This window comes from Notechis scutatus, chromosome 4 (genome assembly GCF_049901735.1).
Source record: "Notechis scutatus isolate UNSWTSFEM ecotype Mainland chromosome 4, rNotScu1.2, whole genome shotgun sequence".
NCBI lineage: Eukaryota > Metazoa > Chordata > Lepidosauria > Squamata > Elapidae > Notechis > Notechis scutatus.
The window spans coordinates 123,221,626-123,245,275 of NC_142012.1; the positions used below are offsets into that span (position 1 = coordinate 123,221,626).

General features: G+C 36.6%; 1 protein-coding gene across 3 annotated transcripts in view; it reads right to left on the reverse strand.

Annotated features, from left to right (window-relative positions):
- Positions 1 to 12,572: 12,572 nt before the first annotated feature.
- ARMH3 (armadillo like helical domain containing 3) overlaps positions 12,573 to 23,650 on the reverse strand; it is a 131,964-nt gene continuing 120,886 nt past the window's right edge. For all 3 annotated transcript variants that reach the window (XM_087964674.1, XM_087964675.1, XM_087964676.1), the window contains exons 25-26: positions 16,468 to 16,584; positions 12,573 to 13,690 (exon numbers count right to left, since the gene is read on the reverse strand). In XM_087964674.1, the coding sequence (XP_087820800.1) occupies positions 13,598 to 13,690; positions 16,468 to 16,584 (210 nt within the window). In that variant the 3' untranslated portion in view covers positions 12,573 to 13,597. The remainder of the gene's footprint in view (positions 13,691 to 16,467; positions 16,585 to 23,650) is intronic.

The window sequence follows — 23,650 nt, forward strand, 5'->3', positions numbered from 1 at the left end:
TTTCCAGGTATCTTTTTGTTGTTGTTGTTAGAAAATCCAAAGTCTCCAGCACACCCATCAAACTGAGGATTTCTGCCCACCTTAGTCCACCCATTATTTATTTAAGCTTATTGAAATTGGGTCTTCTAAAATCTAATATATGCAACCATTCTTCCTTTTCTCTTTCTGCAGTATCTAAAAAACCAATTTGATGATTCCTCCATTCTTCCCAAAATCATTGCTGCTTTTCTCTTTTTAACAAGCAATTCCCTATGGTAAGAATCTGCTGTAGGATAATCAAAACCCTGGTTCCATTTCTAATTCTCTGGAAAATGAAACAGCCAGCCAGACTTCTAACTTTTTTGAACCTTGCAATCTGGACAGATTGGTTTTCATGAATATCAATTCACCGTCGAGTATGTTTGTGAATAAAAAATACACACCTTTTGAATATATTGTAATCTATCAGGGACTGAATAAGTTAACTAGGTTAGCTGGGTAGTTTAGTCCTGTTGTGTAGTTTTGAAGAAAATTTTTGAGGGAAAATTTAATTTTTAAGAGTTCAATGTGGTTTCTTTAAGAGTTAATATCAACTGGATGCCACTACACACACAGAGGGAGAGAAGAACTGCACCATGGCTGTGTGTAGCACCCAAAAAGAAAAGTAGAAGCTAAGGAAGATCATGAGGTTAGAAAGATCTCCACTAAGCCAGAAAGTGGTTTGCTTGTTTTTTATCTTTTTTATTGTATCCTGTCATTGCAGTTCATAAAACTTTATGACTATATAAGGTGTGGATGCAATCAGTTGTGGCTTATTTAATCATTACAATTGCTCACAATTTAACCACTCGGTACATATTTGTTCCTCTTTTTTAAAACATGACTGATAGCCTTATATTTGAGCCAATTAAGTTTCTCTTAATTACCAGATCTGAGCTGCAAAGTCTTCTATAACTCTTTGTCTATAAATCATCCAGATTTCTAGAGTTCAGGTCTGTTTAGTTTCCCATTGTAGCACACAAGACACTTAAGCATTCCCTAAAGCTGCTTTTATTGGAGAAGGAACCAAACTAGGCATAACAGCATAGGAGAGAAAGGTAGGTTACAGGCTACTGAATTCAAGGCCAACAGTGATAGCAAAATAATTTTATTTTTGAATGCCACCTAAAACACCATTGGCTGAAACGTTCAAGTCCCAAGTGCCGTAAGAGTCTAGGGTGCCATGGTGCTTGCAGTTGATGTTGCAGAGATTTATTGATAAGAGGAGACTTGGCCTTCCCAAGTTTTCAGGTCATCACAAATTCAGATAACTAAAGCACAGTGTGAGGGAAAGATGTGTAGAAGTGACTATGCTGAAGTCAGACAGCATGGCTAATTATCCACAAATTGCCTAGGAAAATCAGGAGATTCTGCCTTGGGTAAGATAAGAGTCCGAGGAGAGAGAAGCCATCATGCTTTCCCAGCAGGGGCTGCTGGAAGATCAGAGATGAGCCAGGAAGCAAAAAGCTAACTGTGATGAAGCAAGGATTAAGGCTCAGGGGAAAGTAAAGGCTTGGCCAGAGGAGCTGCTTCCTTGTTTGTGGAAAATTTCATTTAATCTAGCCAACTGTATTCACTTTTCCATCCACTTAATTCAATTAGCCCAGAAGGGCTGAAGGAGAAAGTCAGGCAAATCATCAGCAACTATGCAGCCTGAAGAGGAATTCTTCAGGGACATTCCATTTCCAGGACCTGGAGCAAAGTTCAGAGATGTATGTCAGGCAGGACAGCTGGCAAACACAGTTTGCTTCAGAATGTTTAATAAGGTATGGTAGAAAAAACATTTGTTTTGGGCATCAGGATTTGCCTGGCTCAAAGTTATCTCAAAAATCAGCACGAGCAATTTAAGAAAAAGACCCTTTAAAAATGTTTTTATTAAAAGATTTTACATACCTAATAAATACATTCAGTAAAGTAAGTCTGAAAGAGAAAAAAAGGAAAGGAAGAAACAAATAAAAAAGGAAATAGAAAAAAATAAAAGAACAAAACACATGAATGAATACACACAAACACACACACACACATATACACATACTCAGGCCTTCAATCATTCTCTTAGCAGTTACACATACAATTCTAATTAAACCTCTATAACATTATGCCATATTTCTTGTTTGCTATTCTTTGTAATCATCAAAACCATATCATCATTTTCAACACAAAAAATTCACAAGAAGTTTCTAGTCATTGATGAATGTTAACTGCAACATCCTTTCTCTAATCAAAGAAGTTAGTTTGTCCATCTCAGCAAGTTCTCTTAATTTCACCAAACATTTCTAGATGGCAGATAATATTAAATGTTTCCATTTTTGTGCATATAGTAAATCTCACAACAGTAAGCATATATTGAAACAATCTTCCATGGCTTTTTTCTATCTGTTTATCCATCTGAAAGGGGAAAGTTCTGGTTTTATTTGAATATGAATTTTTAAAATCTTCTATATCAGTGTGTATATTTGAATCAATTCTGAAGCTTTTTACATGCTACCAAGCATGATAAAATGTCCCTTCATATAGTTCATATTTTCAACATACATTTGAAATTTCTTTATATATTTTAAATACTCTAGTATCATGTACAAACAATACCCCATTTTATAAAAATTTCCTTTAAGATCTTTGATCCATCTGCACATTATAACCAAAAATTTTAGTTGACTTTATCATACAATATTTAACCTCGTTCTTCTGTTTCAAATTTCAACAAAAGTTTGTACATTTTAGCAAATTACATGTTCATTGCTGGTATACCATTGCACTTTAAATTCTGTCCTAGTATATTTCATAAGATTTTAAAATACATTTTAAAACTTTCTGATAATTGTAAATAGAAAACGATTGATGACTAGTTACCATTAGTTGCTCTCTTGATTTAATTTTATTATTTATCTTATTTATTATTTTTTCATTCAGAAATTTTTACAAATTATGTATAGATCATATAACCTTTATAATCTCTGCCTCTGTGTCATCTTCATCCCAATCCAAAAAGTTAGATCTAACAATCTTTTCTCTGATATCTTCCCCATAGTCTTCACTGAATCTTTTATCTCTCAGTTCTAATAATGCCAAGTTATTAAAATATTTCTCCATCTCTCTCTATAACTTCGGTCTTACTTTCCAAAACTTGCACTTTGTCATCAATTTGTTTTACGTGAACCGTATGGTATTTTATTTATTTATCAAATTTCTACACTGCCCATCTCACCTAAGCGACTCTAGTAAACTGTAAATGGTTACAGTCGCACAACACACTGAGCCTCAATCAGCCAAACGTATTTCAGCTAGTGAATTGTGCAAACTCAACCATGTAGATTATGGTTAATGTCTTTTGTACAATGTCTAAATATGGTTAATGCCAGTTATACAAACTGACAAGCTTACTAATTCACAAACATATAGTTCAACGAACAATGGTTTAATTATATGTATTAACGGGCCACAGCATACTTTATTTTAGTGCTGACATTTTTTCATTTTAAATGATGTTGCTTTCTGACCACAGTATGAAAGATGCTTACTGGAAAGCTACTGGTTAAACAAATGATATCCAAGTCCAACATTTACAGGAGACACTACAGTTTTGAGCCAAGATCAGAAACTTTGTTTCTGCGCCAACAGAATGTAATACATTATGCGACATGCCACATGGCGGCTTACATTTAGACCAGAAGGAAATGAGAATAAACATTTGCCAAGCTGATCTCAGATAGACAGCAGTGCACCATATTATTGGTCCATCACTAAGTATTAAGCTTATCCACTAATTATTGTTCTGTTGGGGATATATACTTTCCTATAGCCAAACAAAAACCGCAGGTTCTTTTATGTAAAGCAGAAACAATATTCTCCACTGTTTTTTATAACAGAGTTTGAATCACACTCTTTAATTAATCACCCCCTTCAAAGCTTTTGAGTTTCATAAGGCAGAACAAGAGCAAAAAGAAGAAAACAGAAAAAACAGGTAGTAAGTTCTGTGGAAGAGCGGCCAAAAGCTGCTCAAAAATCCCAGTTCACCATGAAGAAAACATCCAAGTACTATTTTATTTTTTGTATATCACAGCAATCAAGCGGCACAAATTCAGGAACACACATTTTTGGAAACTGATTGGCTTACTAGGAGAGCACATAAGTTGTATTATCTCCCTTCTTATCCCTGGGTAATTGGGCATTTGGCCATTTGTGTCCAAAGATGATTCAAATTCTTGTTCAAATTAATCCTGTATTTATTTTTGAATACCTTATATAATATATAGGCAGGAATACTACCATGCATGTACAGTAAGCTGCCATTCAACAATTAAGCACCAGTTGTTTCTGCATTAAATTCAAAGTATTGCAATGCCTTAAGCAACGACTGTTTAATACATCACTTTCATTCAATACAGAGACCTTGAAATATCAGCTTCTGGGTGTTTTAGTCAATTCCTGTAGTTGTAAATTTAAGCTGATTGGGCTGTGATCTGATATATAAGTTATGTTAGTCCTTTCTATTTGATTAGTTTAAAAAAGCTAAAAAAATAATGAAATGGAAAAAAATTCTGATGTCACACTGAGCAAAAAGTAAACTCCCATTGTTTGGAGTGTCACAAATCCAAGGTTGAATCAAAAGACCACCCATGTATGATTGAACTGTAGTTCCCACCCCAGGCACTCCTCAACTTCTGACTGGTTTTAGCAACCGTTCCAAATTATGATGGCTCTGAAAAAAATGACTTAAAACGTACAACCGTCGCAGTGTCCCTGCAGTCATGTGGTCAAAATTTGGACACTTGGAAACTGACCTGAAAATTTTCAATCTTCCCAGCTAGTTTCCGATAAGCAAAACCCATGAGAGAAGCTTGATTTGTTAAAAACCACATGATTCACCACGTATTGACTGCAGTGATTTGCATAACAACTATGGCAAAAAAATATATATCATAAAATCAGGTGTAACTCACTTAATGACTACCTGGCTTAGCAACAGAAGTCCTAACTGTGGTTGTAAATTGAGGCTTATCAGGAATGGTTGTCTTTTATGAAGGACTGCATTCCTGGGCATAATTCAGGATCTAGTACAGGTAGTCCTCAACTTACAATGGTTCATTTAGTGGCTGCTAAAAGTTACAACTGCACAAAAAAGTGACTTGTGATCATTTCCACACTTGTGACCATTACAGTGTCCCCATGATCACATGATCAAAATTCTGCCGCTTGGCAACTGGTTCATATTTGTGACAGCTGCAGTGTCCCAGAGTCATGTGATCAATTTTTGTGACTTTCTGACAAGCAAAGTCAATGGGGAAGCCAGATTCACTTAACAACCATATCACCAACCTAACACCCAGCGATTCACTTAACGACTGTGGCAAGAAAAGTCACAAAATGGGGCAAAATTCCCTTAACAAATGTCTCGCTTAACCACAGAAATTTTGGGCTCAATTGTGGCCGTACTTTGAGGACTGCCTGTATCAAAGTTCTATCAAAGACTTCACCAACCAGAATGAAGAAATTATTACTTCTATCGGTTAAAAATAGTTGAACCTGTAGGCAGAGGTTTAAAAATCAGAATGGCTCTCCTATTTGCCTGGTTGAAGCCTTAGTCAAACATACCACTCAGACTGCTTCTAAACAAAGGTTTATCTTCTTTTACACCTAACTTCTATAAAAAAAATTCTGTTTTTAAATGTTTGAGATGGGTTAAAATCACGCATACTGTATTGTTTCCTTGATCTTTGACATTAAGACAAACCCAGTTGACTTAAGTGAATTATATTAGCCTACAAAGCAAGATTTATTTCTATACTTTTAAGAATGCTTTCTAATGTATACACAGAAAGATATACTTTAGTCCCATAAAAGATTGGTATTCAGCATTAACAGCTGAAATCCACCTGAATACAAATTGGGTAGACAATATCTAAATGTCTATATGTATGTATCAGCAGGCCACAGATACACACACACACACTCACACACACACCCCAATATACATTGCCACAAGGACAAAACGTTATTTTTTCCTTTGACTGGAATGGGCATTGCTGCTTAGACCATCTGGATCAAAGAACTAGCCTCTTTTGCCATATCTAATTAAATTAGTAACCATTTATCACACCGTGTAACTAAAATCGGATGTGCCTTTAATGGAATTCTTTCTTGGCATGTCATATGGATTGATGATAAATTTGTACAAACCTGTCATAATGTGTCTAGTATGTATATAAGTAACACTTCAAGAACAAAGTGTTAAGATTCACAGCCAACAAGCATAAAAGAAGCAACACACAGTACAAACTATGGTAATCCCCTATGATTTCTATACATGTAGTTTGTTCCATGTTTTCTTCATCCTCCACAAGCCACGAAAGAACCTAGCTTCAATCTTGTACTGTACTGTAAATATTTTGTAGAGTAGGAACATCTTAAGAGTTGTTTAATAAATTGCTAATTATTTAATTTATTCACTTACTTGAACAACTCTTGCCTTTACACTGTTCACATTAGGCACTAGCAAAACCTGTTATCTAGTTGGTCATTTTAGTCTGCTTTTCCCTTCTTTGGGCTCAAGAGGATGATGGAAAACAAGAGGCCTCTTCCTTAGTAGTATGATGCCATGGGAGTCATAGAATAAGAGTGTACAGCAGTGACCTCTATTTGCATATTCAAAGCTGCAATGTGTGACAGTAGCTCTAAAGCTTATTTCTTATCCTCAATTGCTATCATTATTTGTGCCCAATGAAAACAAAGAAGTAACACAGAATAATATATGGCAGGCTTCAACAGCTCCTTACCATACAGAAGAGCATTTCTTAGACCATCTGTTGTCCAGCCAGCTGTCCATAGGTATGTGCATATGGGAAAGATACACCTAATTATTTTACATGGGAGCCACCAAAAATGTCGTACTCTAGCAATGCCATGTGCAAGTCATAGCAAAATTTCGATTGGTGAGGTCCAGGAAGAGACCCTTCTCTGTCATCAACCCTACCCTTTGAATATTCCCCCCTCCCCAAGATGAGGTCGGCCCCACTCTCTTGGCCTTTGGGAAGTATCTGAAGACCTGGCGCTGCTGATTTGCTTGAGGTTCACAAAGATGCATGCAAGTTTTAGGGTTGATTAGCACCTTGAAAGCCCTCCAGCCACCTTTTTAACTTATTCTATTCTTGTTTTAATTGTTTCTTACTGGTATGTATTTATATGGTTTTTATGTTTTTAATCACCCCTAGATAGGCGACACGCAAGTCTAATAAATAAATACATAAATAATTGTACACTGTCAGATGTCTATGGAGATTCTCAGTCATGGTTATTGCAAAGGTGCTTTTTCAAACAACAACTGGACTTTCTTTGTTTTTCCTTAAAGATGTTTCAGTTCCCATCCAAGAAGCTTCTTCAGAACTAAAGAAGCTTCTTGGATGAGAAGCAAAACGTCTTCGAGGGAAAACAAAAGAAGTCCAGCTGCTTTTTGAAAAAGCACCTTTGGGGTGTACACGGCCATAGTTGCTCTGTAAGATGGGGGATTTCTAAGTTTGATAGATAAATTAAAAATAACGAAATGCATCCTTTCTCGCATCCCAAATGCTAATATGACATTTGTCTGCAAATGTTGGGATTTGCTTAAAATGAGTACCAAGCCTATATGTGCCACCTTTATGCATGGACAAAGGGGCATTTGTATTAATGGCACCTAAGCAAGCAGAATAAAACATAACCCACCCATCTTATACTGAATTCAGTATTTAAGCAGAACATCTGCAAAATCATGATGGATTTCTCCTTAAAGCGGTGCTTTCTAAGCCTGGGTAAATTATCCAAACCTAGGTAAAAGCGGTTTTTCTTTGTGTAATAGCATACAAACCCATTACCCAATCGCAACAGGGACATTTAAGTCGACTAAAAAGTTTGACCTACCTTGGGTAAAAAGGACTTTCTGATAAGCAGTTTTGGGTAATGGAGGAAAATCTTCAGGAAGCACTGCCTTAAAGTGTGGATAGTAAACAATGTTTTGGACTAACTGATATATTTTACTACTAGATCCAGTATTCATAGAAGTCCTACTGCGCAGTAAAGAGGATGAATACTTGAGTTTTATCCAACCTTTATTACTTTATTGTTGCACACACCTAATACTCTTCCCTATTTTCCCTGCAACAACAACCCTGTGAGGTGAGTTGGGCTGAGAGAGTGTGACTTGCCCAAAATCACCCACATGGCTTTGAAACCAAGGTGGGAGTAGAGTATCTAGGCCATCACTTTTGCCATTACACCAAACTGGCTCTTCTTCATTTTTATTCTTCACTGTGAAACATGTTCTCCTGTCCAGTGTGAATCATGTTCCAAATTTGGGTTTTGTAATAAGTTTTGGGATGTGTAGTGGGTATTGCAACAGTGGTATTGTGCTAGGCAAGTTTCCATCAGAGCAAACAGTGTTTAAATTCTGCCCTTGGGGAAAAGTTATTGAACAGATAAATATGCAGAAGACTATAAGCGAAATGCTAATTGCTATCATAAAGGCAGCCAAGAAAAGCACATTCAAGTTTATAATGAAAAGAGGCCTAATGTCTTATGGTTAATAGAGATAGCTTATTTCTTGAGTACTTATACAATGGAAAATCTGCCCAGTTTTGCAGAGAAATTTGGCCACATTCACATTCTACACAGTTGAAGAAAAGACAGTGTTTACATTGCTTGTCAATTCCTTGCCCGGAGGCTTACAATATGAAAGGAACCCATCACACCAAAAGAAAGAGGCAAGAAAAAATAATGCAGATCCTGAAAATATGCTAACCAATTTGGCTCAAGCATCCTCACTCCAAGCAGTTACATGGATGTGGCAACTGGATTATCAAACTGTTTTAGGCTAGGAGAGTGATGAAACCTATTGGATTCCTGCTCCGAAATGCTTATAACTTTAGCTAGGCTTGGAATATCTTTCAATATATTGCCAGATTACAGGATTGCAAGTCACCTATTGACTGAAAAATTTCCTGATAAATATATGTAGGAAGGCATGAATCCTGGTAATGCTACATAAAATTGGAATGAAACCTGGCTTGTAGAGTAATGACTATGCTGAGACTTATTTGGCCTCAAAAACTGCCTTGCCTAATGGATTTTATATCCAACAAAACGTTTTTAAAAATCTAGAAAAAGCAGCAGTTACACAGATTTGCACATCATTATACTCACTATAGAAGACTGATTTTTGTAAGCAATGTAGATTTTTTTTTCTTTGGGTCATCACTATATTTTGGACTCCAATTAATACTTTTGTAGTTTACTAAAATATTCCAAACCTCAAATTTTGCTCTAGAAATTTCTTGAACCCTAGGTGAATAACCAAATGTAGGGCAGTTTAAAAGCTTTGTTTCTATATGTTCTCCAACTGGAAACTGACTTTATGATCAGTGATAATTATACCTCTGCTACTGCATGCTGGCAGCTTAGATTTTGTTGAGAATATGAGGATATTTCAAGGACCACCCTAGTACTGATTTAGAGAGTTTTTAGGCTATAAGGTTTCAAACTTCCCATCTTTTACCCCTAATTCAACTAAAGGCAAGTTTGAACACATCTATTTAAAAAAAAATTGAGGCTTCTCAAGCCAAAAAAAGGCCCACTAATCACACCTACCCACCCCATTAGGTCCAATAGAAAGGACTTACTGTGGGTCCTATTCATGAAAGAATCTCATCTGAGGGGACCCAGAGCAAGAATCTATTCTGCCATGGCAGTCACCCTCTGGAACATCATTCCTGAGGTCAGAGTAGCCCCAGTTTTCTTGGCCTTCCGGAAGGACCTGAAGACATGGCTTTGCCATCCTGCCTGGGGATCTGTAGTGGTGCTGTGGAGCCTGCAAGGTGTTAGAACAATTGATTGTGCTCTCTTGAAGATTATGTTTGTTTGGCTTGAATAGGTTTGATTTTTATTTTATTTTTGTCCTTTTGATGCTGGTTATTTCTGGTATTATCTTAGTGCTTTTAATTTTGTAAGCCACCCAGAGTCATATATGTAAAATGGGTGGCTATTAAGCAAACAACCAAACAAGATGATTAATTTGCAGTAGCAGAACAATAGGTGGGGAAGCTGATGTGTGCATATGTGCAGTTGTGTGCATGCATGCCAATGTGGATCTTTCACTTGAAATTTTAAAAAAAAAGTTATACTAAAATATAGTCATGTTGGGTGGTGAGAAGCTAGATAAATTAAATAGCCCGAGTCTTTTCTTTAACCAATCTCTCACAGACAGGCTTAGTCATTATAGATTAATATATTTGTCTCCTGGCACCTATCATTCCATTTACCTACTACTGTAGCACCTCAGAGAAACCTAAAACCAATTGTGAGGGCAGCAATATTCAGGTGTTTAAATAAATCTGTGGAAATTCTAAACCAGGGGTCCCCAACCGCCGGTCCACGGACTGGTCCCGGTCCACGGAACAAGTCTTACCGGGCCGCTGGTTGCTGGGTGCCGCCATCTTTTTTGGTAAAAAGTGCTTCCGGTGAGCTTTTCCGGTAGAAAGCTCATCGAAGCACTTTCATCAAAAAGATGGCGGCGCTCAGCGCTCCGGTGAGCTTTTCCGGGTAGAAAGCTATTTCTACCGAAAAAGCTCACCAGAAGCGCTGGCGCCGCCATCTTTTTTGACGAAAAAGATGGCGGCGCCCAGTTGATGCCGGTACCGGGCCGTGGCGCCCAGCTGATGCCGGTACCGGGCCGTGGTGTCAAAAAGGTTGGGGATCACTGTTCTAAACCACATCCCATTTTAGTCTCTCATTACCACTAAATATACCCCGCCCCCACAGCCTGAACCTCTGTCAGAAGGAGTCAATGCAATGGCATGTGATAAGGCAATGAAAAGGCGTAGCTGGAATAGGCAACTCTCAGCTTGTGAAACTAATGCTGATTCAAATACCCTGTTTACTCTTTGTCAGCTAAATTTTGGCAACAAAAAATCCAATATTTTTTTTAAAAAATGAGGCTTCTCAAGCAAAAAAAAGGGCCACAAAGTTTTATTTTGATTTACAAATTAAAATAGAATGGGAACGGAAGGTCTTTAACTACTGAATTTAAAGAAGGCCTGAATTTCCCATTTTTCAGGTTGATTTTAGCCTTTGTGGTGAGATTTTAAGGAGGAAGGAAGCAGGAAGCCATTTTTTTCTTCAAACCCTAAAAGCAATTTCAGTTCAGCCAGGTAATGGCAAGGGTGGGGCATTTTTCAAGGTTTGGGGAATGGATGGGTTTAAAGATAGGAACAGAAGTCCCAGAAGCTTCTCATCCTTAAAACTCAGAAAAATATTGGTCTCATTTTTTTCCACTTTACCAGAAGGATTTCAACAAACCTGAAAGTTGGAAAACTGAAGTTTGAAGGAAGAGGGAGTACATGCTGCAACTGCCTTTATTTCAAAAGCAGGGCTACTCTGGGGAAGAGTGATAGACATCCCTTGTTAAAGTCAGAAGATACATATATTATTCTTCCAAGCTAGCTGAGGCCCAGTCCAAGTCACCTGGGAGAAAATGGATGCAATACCAATTTATACAGAAATCTTGGATTAAATGAAAAATTCTAAAAGTTTGGAATGGAATTGACACATTCTCAACTCCATTTTCTCTCTAACACAAAAGTTCAAGTCTAGATTTTCATTAGAAAATTAAGGGTCCTAAAATAAAGATTATGCAATTTGGGTACATATATCAGCAATAGATAATATGAGCTATGTACTAGGAAATATACAAGGAAATATAACTAGTAGCAGCTATAATATTATTGCCCAAATGATTCACAAAAAGTACATTGCATGCACAAAAGCCATGGATATTGTAACCCCTTCCAATCCTTTACTGAGTACTAACAATGGCCTCTTGAATGTGCTGTTCAGCAGTGCAACTTCTGTAGCTTTTCTTCTGGAAGCTGTCCTTTGCATCTTTGAACTCATAATTCGATACTAGGAGAGATGAGTTCATCAGTGGGTGAGAGAAGGGCACAGGATTTTCTCCAATCTGTTCCAAAGAGCAAAATTTTTCCCCAAATGACCCTTGTCTCTGAATTGAAATCTCTGGTTATCGTTCTGTTAGTATGAATGGCCAAATTAAGATGCATTTGTGTATGTTCATCCAATCATATTTGTTTCCAGTGGCAGTGGTTTGAGAAGAAAGAAGATATGAATTTGGGAAAATACTGTACTGCTCCTCATCCCCCAAATGAATAGTGGCTCAAATATTAACATTACCATACGTTACAGATCTAAGAATAGATCTATAAATGGTGCACAATGCCAGAATCATAGCCAACTTTTAATTTTCAAACAAAGCCCAGTTGTGTGAATTCTTTATGTATAATGCAAACAATTAAGTGCCTTGGTTATCATTTTCATTAAAAATGGCTCAAAAATAAATCCTGCAAAATAATGAGAAAAAATTGACAGAATAATTATGCAGCTCTGGTTTGCATGAGTTATTTCATTTGACAGACAGGAGTATAGAATGACTATAAATATATTTCCCCTCCCAAATAAATATTTCTTTAAAATAAATAAGAACTGATAAAGTAGACAAATTATTGTTTTAATTCTGAATTTCCAAGGAAGTACTTTATTGGAATACATAAAGTGGTGAACTGATTTAAACAGTTGCAATTGCTGTGAAATTCACAGAGGTTATTTTTGATAGAAAGGACAGTGACAAGCCTGACGAGAGCACTCGATTACCCTACCAATAGGTAGAGAATCCAAGGCTGAGAAGCCAGAAAAAAGTGAAGGACTCTAGGACAGGAGCTCAGTCAACCTTTTGGGTACAGGAGGAACTGCCTTCTTTTGATGCACAACTGGGGTGGAAGTAAAACCATACAATGTTTTCCCTTATTGCTCCTTTGGGGATAAAAATCACTAATACATCTTAATATCTTCACTCCCAAGGTTTTAAAGCATGGCACAATGGAATAGTAAGGATAAACTCATAGAGATAATCTCTCAGCTAAGAAACTTCAGACAGCAAGACCCTTAGGTTGGGCACCAAGGCCATCCTGAGGTGGAGTTCTGGCAAGACCATTAGAATAGGAGACCTTGTGCAGAATGAAGACAGAGCCCATAGTGTTAATTTCAGCACCAACTAAAATGGACCTAACAATATACACGAACCGTAGATTCAAAGCATCCAAGTATAAATTTACATAAAATGAGTGTTCAGTCAGACTGTTCCATATTATCAAGAACTTGGTTCCTGTGCCCCTTTCTCACTTCAGGCTTCAGCAGTCTTCAGAGAACCATTAAGTCTGAACTCTCTAAGCAACACGCTTCTGCTCTATTCTTGCTCACTCAGTAAACAATTCTTATCCCTACACAACAGTTGTCACAAAGAAATTAAAAAAGAGAAATAACCCCTGCCCCTTCTTTCCCACTCCCAATGCAGTCTATATTGTTAAGTCTCTAAGCTCAAGAGTATGGGGCAAGTCCAAGCCTTCCCTTGATCTTCTCTTTAAAAACAAAACAAAACACAAACAGAACCACACAGTAGAGTTAGACTGTTCCACATCCGGGAGCTATTCTGCAGGAAATGATACGGTAATACCAGGACTAGTTATGAAGCAAGAAGACAGCTTCAGGAGATGGTTGAAAACTCTTTTAGCAGGGCTTCCTGGCTAAGAGTATTGAACGCCAGATTCTGCCGTACGTTGATGCTGATGGACCGAACCTGTGGGAGACAGAACAATCACTATAATATCACTTTTGGCGTACATTTGGCCCAATATTCCAGCATTAAGGAGGCCTTGAATAGACCATTGTTCAATGCAGTGAACTGTTTGGCGTGGAAGGCCATATTTGTTAGATGCAGTTTATATTACTACTAGATACAAAAAAATGACCTTATGTGATTATACTGTAGCGTTAGCTGCATTAAAAAAAAATCTGTATGAAAAAGGAAGCATAACCCAGTGTCAAGGCTTAGTCTACAAGCCCAGACATGACGGCATTCCCATCCTGAGCAACAATGAATTGATCAATCCTTTCCTATACTTTTTTTAACAAGTATTTTCATTCCTTTCACCAGGTACTTTCCATACAGTGATATTAATTTTTTTCTTCAATCTACTAGTTCCACATGCCTGCCCCTGAATAAAAGACATAGATAAAGCTATCCAAGGGCAAGCATATTATGGTTCCATTACCAAGGAAAATTCTTATTTGATAGGCATCCGTGAACAGGCAATACATACCAATCAAACAATCAGTTGGAATATTCTAATAAGTCACTTTGTTTGTTAACCCTAAGCCATGTCTCTCAGTGGTTCATTCATTGAAGAAGTTAATAAATTCTTCAAGAAAAAATAGAAAAGCAAATGAGAGAATTCAACTAGAACATAGTTTTTTAAAAAGTGGTCAAATTCTTAAAGTTTTATAAATTACAGGGTCTGGCCTACTTTAAAAAGTTAGTTCTGTACAGATGTTTGTATCAATCTTAGTCATCTCCCAATTTCCATGATTGCAGGACTTTTTCAAGCTCTTGGTATATGGTTGCTTCATCTGCTTCATACTGTGGGTTCCCTGAAATGTGTGGCCAAGCAGAGTTTTGGGGAAATGAGCAGAATCACATGGAGGTAAATTCAGGAAATAACCATATACCAAGAGTTGTAAAAGCCCACAAGTTGTAAAAGTCCTGAAATCATGGAAATTGGGAGATGACTTAAGACTGATACAAACATCTGTACAGTGGAAGAAGAGCGAGGAGGCAGCTTTTGCATTTGTCTATTATGCTATCATTCTGCACATTTTTTATTTATGTTGTTTCTACATTGGCTTTTTTCCTGGAGAGCCCAGAGTGCTTTATGAGAGAACAATTAAAAACAATCTTAAATAAAACCATCACAATAACTAAATAAATTAGAAAAGTACACTTTGTACAAAAGGTAAACAGTAGAAGAGAGATCCACATGTGTTGATCTTACTTAATAACCTATGTGACAAAATCTTATGAAAATATATATTCTAGAGAAGGTGCTTGGTATTTGTGGACCTAAAAGAAAAAAAACATGGTAAATGTGATGGTAAAAAGAGAAGTAAAGTATTTTGTCATCAGCAGGTTACACTGGATCAGCTTGATTCCTTTCTTCTACTTTGAAAGTAAACTCAGGAAATGAGGTTGTAGCTTTCAGTAAAGGGTTGGCTTGGATGAGGCTAAATTAGTCTCTAGGGAAATAAGAGATAAATATTCCTCTATAAATAAATTAAACTGGTTGATGTTTAATCACCAACTGAAAAATAATGAAAAAAAGGCTTCCCGGTTCCTCATTTGGGCATGCCACATATTGGGAACGAGAGAGAAAGAGACACTTTTGTTGGCAGGGACATGAATTATTCTCAGTGATAAAGAATTGAACTCTATTAGTGTTTATCAGGATAGTTTCTTCAAAGAATAATTTCTATGAGTTAGGAAAAACAATGTCCTCGTTTTAATCAAAACAAAGATAAAACTCTTCACCTAACGAATAAAAGGGTATAGAAAAAAATAGTGACAGTGGCCAAGGGGGAAAAAGAGAGAACAGAGGCAGCGTATTTGCTCCCTCATATCCTCAAATACAGCATATTGAGGATAACGGCGCTCCTGCTACACAGATGGGGACAAGCATAGTTGTTTTCATGTAATTTAGGAAAAGCTCACTATCATGAAAATTATATTTTACAAATGAAAAATATTAATGGTAGCTAGCAGCCATTGTCCTATATTTGCAAGAAGGGATATAGGGATAGCCTGGCAAAGAATGCCCAATAAAGCACAGGAAGAAGTTCGAGTGGAAAAAACTATTTGAAGCAGTGTGGGAATAAGAAGCTAAGCTGCACCTACCTATCAACGGCCGTTTGGTGAAGTATCCCCTTGAAGCTGCTTCTCAAAGCAGCACAATTCCTCCTGGCTAAAGTAACTTTTGCAAATGCCAAAAGGTATAAGGGCATCATGCCCAGGCAATTCCTGTGGCCACTTCATCTCAGTGAGGTGAATGGCCTCGTTTTCGTAGTGCAAAGCATCTTGTCAAAATGTATCAAGGCTGCTTGCACAAGTCCAATAAGCAGTCAGCTCTTGATACGTACAACTAGTGAGAACAGGATATCCTAACAGAGCATTTCAAATTACAGCATAAAGTCTGCTTGGGAAGAAAACATTTTTATTTCTGCTTCATCGATAGATCTGTTGTAAAATGCTGAACTAGTAAGTATGGGATATCTCTGCCTTTGGAGAAAAGTCTTCATGTGCATCTCCAGTTTTCTTCAAGAATTCAAAGAATCCCAAATCAAGGGGAGATAAAACGTGTATTTAAGTCTACTTGCTCACCATCCAACTGAAATAATGATCAGGCCTCTACAGTGATATAATTCATACATTTTATGAATATACAGGCAGCTTTTGTTGCATTATTACTGCAACTGTAAGCTGGATCATGAGCCAATTGACTCTTTTACCAGAGAGTTAAAACTCACCAGCTCTTTAAAGAAAGAGGCTTCTTTGTGTTGTTCTGAATAGCGCTCGTATTGGTCAAGGCCATCCTGTAATTTTAAGGTAAGTGTATCATAGTTGGAGCGCACCACTTCCAAAACCTGCATCCCAAAAACACAATGGAAATGAAACATCAACATGCTGAATACTATTGTATCTGAAATACATAACCTCAACATCATATAGTTCTTTACTGGGAACTCAATTCCAAGATTACAAAAGTCTCAAATCTGCTGAAAAAAGAAAACAAATGATTTAAATTACATTAAAGTAATTAATTCAATTAGATATAGAGTTTGTGTAAAAGATGTATTGTGATTTCTATTTCCAATTTGATCTGTGGCATTAGAAATTCCCCCATCCTCATCAATAAGTCTATTGGAGACTAAATTGAGAGGTTAGGGACTCCCAAATTCAGTTTAGCAAATTAAAAGCCTGAAATCCTATGAATCATCCAATGCAACGGAACAAGAAAATTTAGAAAAGACAGATCAGAAGATTGAAACGTTCTAAAATGTACTTTTATATTGTCTTTCAAAGGCATGTGGGGATATTCCTACAACTATTCTATCTTATTTATGTTCTCCAAGTGCATAATTTCACAAAGGTATTCTCCAGATGAACCTTTTATCAGAGATATTATGGAAGAAAAGCTCAATTGCTGGAGAAATGGCATTTTAACAACAGTTTCTTGGTATCTATGCTACCATCTTTCAATGCCGACATAATTGTTTATAATTACACTTTTAAAATTATTCTTTTACTTAGTTTTAAACCTATTTTCTGTTTTGTTTGTGTTAATTGCATATTGCTTCCAAATGTCAAAAAAACGATGCATAAATATATAATTAACCCCATCTCTAAAACTGCAGAAGTAATTATTTTACAAAATAATAATCTATCAGTACACTGATTCAAACATAGCTTGCAAATACCTAGCCCTCTGGCAAAGGTTCCAATCCTGGGAAAGAAAAAGAATGGCCAAGCAGCATGGACTCAGTTACAATGGCAATGAGTATAGCAATGGTGCAGCTGAAGGTCCAAGTTAAGGACAGATTATCATGGAGAATATCTATTTATATAGACACTAAGAGTTGGCACCAAGCTGACAACATATATGCAATCAAGCAATCAATTCAATGAAAAGCAAAATACAGTAATAGCAGATGTCACAATTTTATCTCAGAATGATAGAATTTTATATCTGCTTTCCTAAGAGATAAATAAAAAGAGAAAATGAGACTTCTCAGATTAAGTCAGGTAAACCTTAAAGCCTACTCATGTCTGCCTCTATTCCAGAATGCTGGATCACATAGAATTTTTAAAATATAATTTATGAACAAGTGTACTTTAATAATGAAAGGGTGCCAAATGTCAGCTCCTCCTGTCATTATGAAGACCCATAGGTCCTTATTTGCTGACATGAATGTCCAGGAAGTACCTGCAAAATAGAGAAGTTTGCCCATTTAAGCATCTTCCAGTTTCCTATCATGCCATTCTCTGCCAAGCAGCAGTTACAGATAAAAGGAATACATGTACAAACATATCCAGTCTTCCCTACTCTTGCCATAGACTTCAACAGGATATTGCCAAATAGAATTTGCTGCCTAATATCCACTCTGCGCTCCATTTCCCAAACAATGCACAGACACAAAGAAATGAATAAAAGTTGATACACTGCAAGATTACTTTTGAATAGTTTGTCAACAATCGTGCTCCAAGAGAATTTGCTGCCCGCTTCTCAAGCAGGCTCATTTAATTCTGTTGTCAGTTTTATTGGCAATGAAAAAATTACCCAGCAAAAACCACTATGCCTAAATTGAATTGACAATTTTCTTGCATATCTGCTGAGATTGTGATAGGAATAGGAATAGTAACTTACAGTGAAATGCAACTACCCATGAGAGACTAAGCATAATAAATAACACTCTCCACCAAACAATAAAATAGCAGGCTATCCGCCAGGACTTCCATGAATCACATCTCTGTCCTTTTGTCAAACAAAGGGCTTCGGGTAATAAGCCACAGAGCAGAAGGAAAATAGATCTAAAAGGCCAGGGGAACTCTGGCAGAATTCTTCTGGAGTTATCCTTCAAGATTACAAACTGGCCTGGCCTGGCATGCGTATGGATGGTATAAGGTTAACGCTTAATATTGATTTTAGAAATCAACTGTCCTAGGTGAGCCATTTTGAGAATTTGGAATAAATATGAGATTATGCCCCAAAATACCTTTATGGCTTCCTTCCCAAAACATATGATAGAAAAGGGTCAGACAAAAATAGTTAAGGTGTGCAGATTTATTGGAATACTCCACAGATGATACTAAATTAAAATCCGGAGAATACCTGGCACTAAAAGGTTGCAATTGTCAATGATTTTCATATTTGCAACTCACAGTTGCAAATTTAAGATTTAAAGTTGGTAAGAAACTGTACAATTTCAAACATGATAAAGCTATCTTTGAAATGGAAATGTGTACAAATGATGACCACCTTATCATTAAAATATTATTTTTTTTGTTAAAATCAGAAACAGAAGATGAATGATTTAAAAGCTGTATGATAAGTTGGGCAAAAACAATTCAATCTAACATACCAACTGATCAATGGGAAAATATGTATATAAAGGAACTGGAATTTATGCTGTAACCTCAAAAAGAATTACTATAAAATGATGTACAGATGATATTTCTTCCCAGATACAATGGCTAAAATGTATTCCCAAATAGTTGCTGGAAATATCAGAGTCAAATAGGAATCTTTTATCACCTCTGGTGGACTTGTGAAAGAGCTAAACAATATTAGATGGAAATTAGTAATGTAATTCAAAAAAATCAAAAGAGTTCTAGTTCAGCAACATCTGAAACATTATCCATCCCTTGCCCAATGAAGTTCTATAGCCTTCATGTCCTGTAGCCTATTTTCTCTTGTTTAATAAGACTTGCACTTCTTGAATACCTGTGAATTGTGGTGTCTAATTAGAAGAGTATGGCATATGAAGAAAATAATTGAATTGCTTTTGTGATAAGTTCTTGCCCTAAGAAAGAATTTATTCCTTAGCTTTCACCATGATACCACTAAACAGACCTTCATGCCTTGATCTCTTTACAGATTTAGTTGAAGAAAAAAATTAATGTACCCCACTACAAGAAAATAATTGTAACTCTAGGGACTGTGAAACAACATATATAGAAATACAAGCTATTATACTTCAGTTGCTATGTTGAAAATAAAAACATTATTTCATTCCAATTTTGCTTTTCCTAATATTTACCACAGTTTGAGCATGCACAGAAAATTGTACGAACCAGCAATTATCCTTCCAGATAATTAGTTATCATGCTTTTTCTCTTGTCATAACCATTGTGATATTATTCCCTAAATATCTGCAAAGAGGAGAGCAAATTAGCATTAATTAATTAATTTGTAGATGCCCAGAATTGTCTCTGGACAAGATGGGCAAAATTTTGCCTATATTGTCCAGAGACAACTCTGGGCAGCTTATGAATTAATTAGTTTCTTCTGAAACTGGCAATATATATAATCTTCCATAAAAGCAAGTGTCCTGATGGGGAACGTTTGGTTTCACTAGTGCTGAGAGTTCGCTCCAAGTACTAAGCTTCTGATTCAGATCTCCAGTAGGTGGATGAGTCAGCTCTGAACAGCACTCACACATTTGCTAATTTCAACTGTTATACTGAAGGAGATAGTTGTGATAAATAAAGACATCTTTGACATGAAGAGGAATCTGAAAGGGAACAAAAATGTTCCTGCATATTACAGACTCTTAACAGAAGCCCAAAGAAATGCATATAGGTAATCTTCAATTTACAACCCCAATTGAACCCAAAATTTATGTTGCTAATTGAGAAATGTGTTGAGTGAATTTTGCCCCATTTTACGACTTTTCTTGCCACAGATGTTAAATAAATCATTGCAGCTTATTCTGGGACACTGTAACTGTCATAAATATCAACCAGTTCACAAGCATCCAAATTTTGATCACGTGGGCATGGGGATGCTGCAACAGTCATAAGTGTGAAAAACCATCATATGTCACTTTTTTTCAGTGCCACTGTAACTTTGAATAGTCATTCAACAAACTGTCAACCTTTATAAGTAGTGTCTATGGGAGACTGCAGCTGGTATTTTTGTTTCTCCAAACCAGGGTCTCAAACTCATCAGTTCAAGTACTGCACAAGGACTATTTCATTAGCTCAAGGATCACAACACTGAAGACTTTTCATACACAGGTGCGAAAGTTACCTAATGTTAAGAATTAACTTTTTAAATGTGGCCATTCAAATGTTGATGAATTGCTTTGGCCACTATGCTCAGGATTGCAAGATTCTGTAGACCAGGGATGTCAAATTGGTGGCCTGTGGGCTGGATGTGTTGGGCATACGTCACGCCCACCCTGCTCTGCAAACGGGGAAACTGTCGCAAAATGTCACGTGACAGCAACGTGATGCTGCGAGTTTGACACCCATGCTGTAGACTTTAGGCGGCTTGCAGACAGATCATATTTCAGAGAGAAACCTTCCAAAGAAGTCACATTTATTTCCAGTCCCATTTCTAAATCTTTTTTTATGAAGGCAACTGAGAAAGTACAGGATTTTTCAACAGCTCCAATACTTTGCAGGTACTTTAGCCAAAGTTGTTGCAATCCAGTCCTTCTGCCTTCAATAATGACTCAAAATTATCTCTTTCTAGCTCTCACCTTATAGGCACAATTTGTTTATCAGACTGGCCTGATCCCAAGAAAGAATTACGACTTAAATCTGTGCTGTGTTTCTCCACTTTGGTCTATTAGATATTCCATGGGTCTAACCTGGGGGAAAGATGCTTGGAATGATGCAGCAAGTTTCTCCCCGTCTTCATTCTTTTTTCTTTCTTTTGGAAAGGAGGGAGACTTGTTCCTAAAATGATTTAATTTTCCCAAAGCCCAGAATGAAAAGTGTGAAGGGGAATCATAATACTTTGCTCCTCAAGAAAGGAAAGAGAAAAGGATGGAAGAGGACCTAAAGAGAGTTAGGCTGCCTTGTCAACTTATCTGCCATATTTGGAAATGCACTTCTGATCCACTCTGGATTTTATGACATCACTTATTTCTTCTCTTTGTGGTGATTGGGGAAATGACACCACTGCTTCTACTTCACCTAGAAGCCAGATTTCTGGCAGTAGCTGCAATTTTAAAACTGTCTCTTTCTCCTCCATCTATTGTAGACCAATGTATAAGCACAAAATAAATAAAAAATGCATACCTCATTACAGCTTATTTGAATCAGATCAAGAAACCCCATATTTACCATGTCAATCTACTGTTCACAAAGGTATCCTTTGTGGATAATATTAGCTACTTATGGAATTACTTTATCTGACAGAGTTATTCATTTTAACTGTGACTGCATCTTAATGTAAAGGAAATACTAATTGAGAGACTATCAGAGTAAATGTTATCATTAAAATTGAAAAGGGTAAAAATTGTACCAGGGTTTGCAAACTGCTTCTTGAGATTTTGCTGATGTAGGTACAATACCTGTTAGAATTAATTCCCAGTAGCAGCAAGGACAAAATAGGTATCAAGGTAATTGGTTGTTAAATAAAAATAAAATACTCGGCACATTTTAGTAACCTTTATTAGAATTCCAGCCAAAATATTCTTTCTTGCTTGGTATCTTCAGTGTATTTCCATTTCATTCCATGCCATTTCTATTCAAATCCCATTTTTTTCTCCAAGCAAAAACAAAAGATATATTTGTGTATTTCTTTGTCTACTTGCAGTTATTTGCTATACACTTATATACAAAGCATTTAAATAAATTTGACAAAAGGAAGAAAGCAAGGCTGGAGATGAAGTACAGTGGTTTTACAAACTATTTGCTTTTAAAATAGTAATTTTATTGAAGCCTACAATTCTACAAAGAAAAATAAAATATATAGCATAGAATCACAGGGCTTGAAAGGACTTGGGAGGTCTTTTAGTTCAACTCCTGGCCAAGACAGGAGAACATCCGAAATGATTCTCCAATCTTTGTCCAATCAATTGTGACTTCTCCCTTCATTACAACTGTTCACATTGTCCTTGAGTTATGACTATAATGGAGCCTGTCCATTAAGGTTATAAGTCATGATGGTCATAAAGCCTGTCATCATGTGATCAACCCTATTTTACTGCCTTTCTTGCAGCAGTCAAGTGAATTATCATGGTCATTAAGTGAATCCATGGTTAAGTGAATATCATGGTCATTAAGCAAACCCCTGGTTCATTATGGGGTGTTTTTGTCAAAGCTGGAAATAAAAGCTGGTTTTCAGCAAAATATTATAAATTGCAGTCATGTGATTGCAGTTACCAAGGGCCTAAAATAATGTGGTCAATGTACTACCTTATGGAGGTAGTAACGGTACAGGCCAATTACTGTTCATTACCTTTGAAATAAGTAGCTGCAAATTGATCTCTTTTTTAATTACTACTTTATTCTCTATTTTTACTATGTACTATTGCATGACTGAAATACATTGTTTAGCTTTATATTGTATGGAAAGAGAGGATATACATTTAAAAAAGCAAAGTACCATAGTGATCCCAATTGTACCAAACTCAATATGCCCAGTAGTTGCTTGGTTAAAACCTGATCATGCAGACACGGTGTACTGTAGAGAGACTCTTAGCTGCAGTTTCCAACATAGAACATATTTAAGACCAGGATTTGAACTGGGAGATCCCTTCTCCATACCCAGAAGAACCCAACAAAGAAATATATGCGACATCATTAAATGTGCTGTGGTTCATTAATATGCCTCCTTTTATTTGTACAGCAATGTCACTTCTGAACATCAGTTGTTATTTCAGGATAAACCTCAAAATCAAACTAGACAGGTTCACTGAAACCATCTGTGCTATCATTTGGGAGAGTCATCACGTTCAAAGCTCTTCAAATATAGATTCACATGCAGAACTGAAACTAGGCCCAGTTAATGCCCCCCCACCCCACCAAAAAAAAGCAGGAGAAAACAGCCATGAATATAAGAAGAGCGAAACAACAACAGTAATAACAACAGAATGACATAACCTGAGTACATGTAAATTCATTACACATAGCTCCCTGTAGCAGGAATGAGGGCAGTACCTATATCAAATTTTCATGATGACCGTGGCACATGGA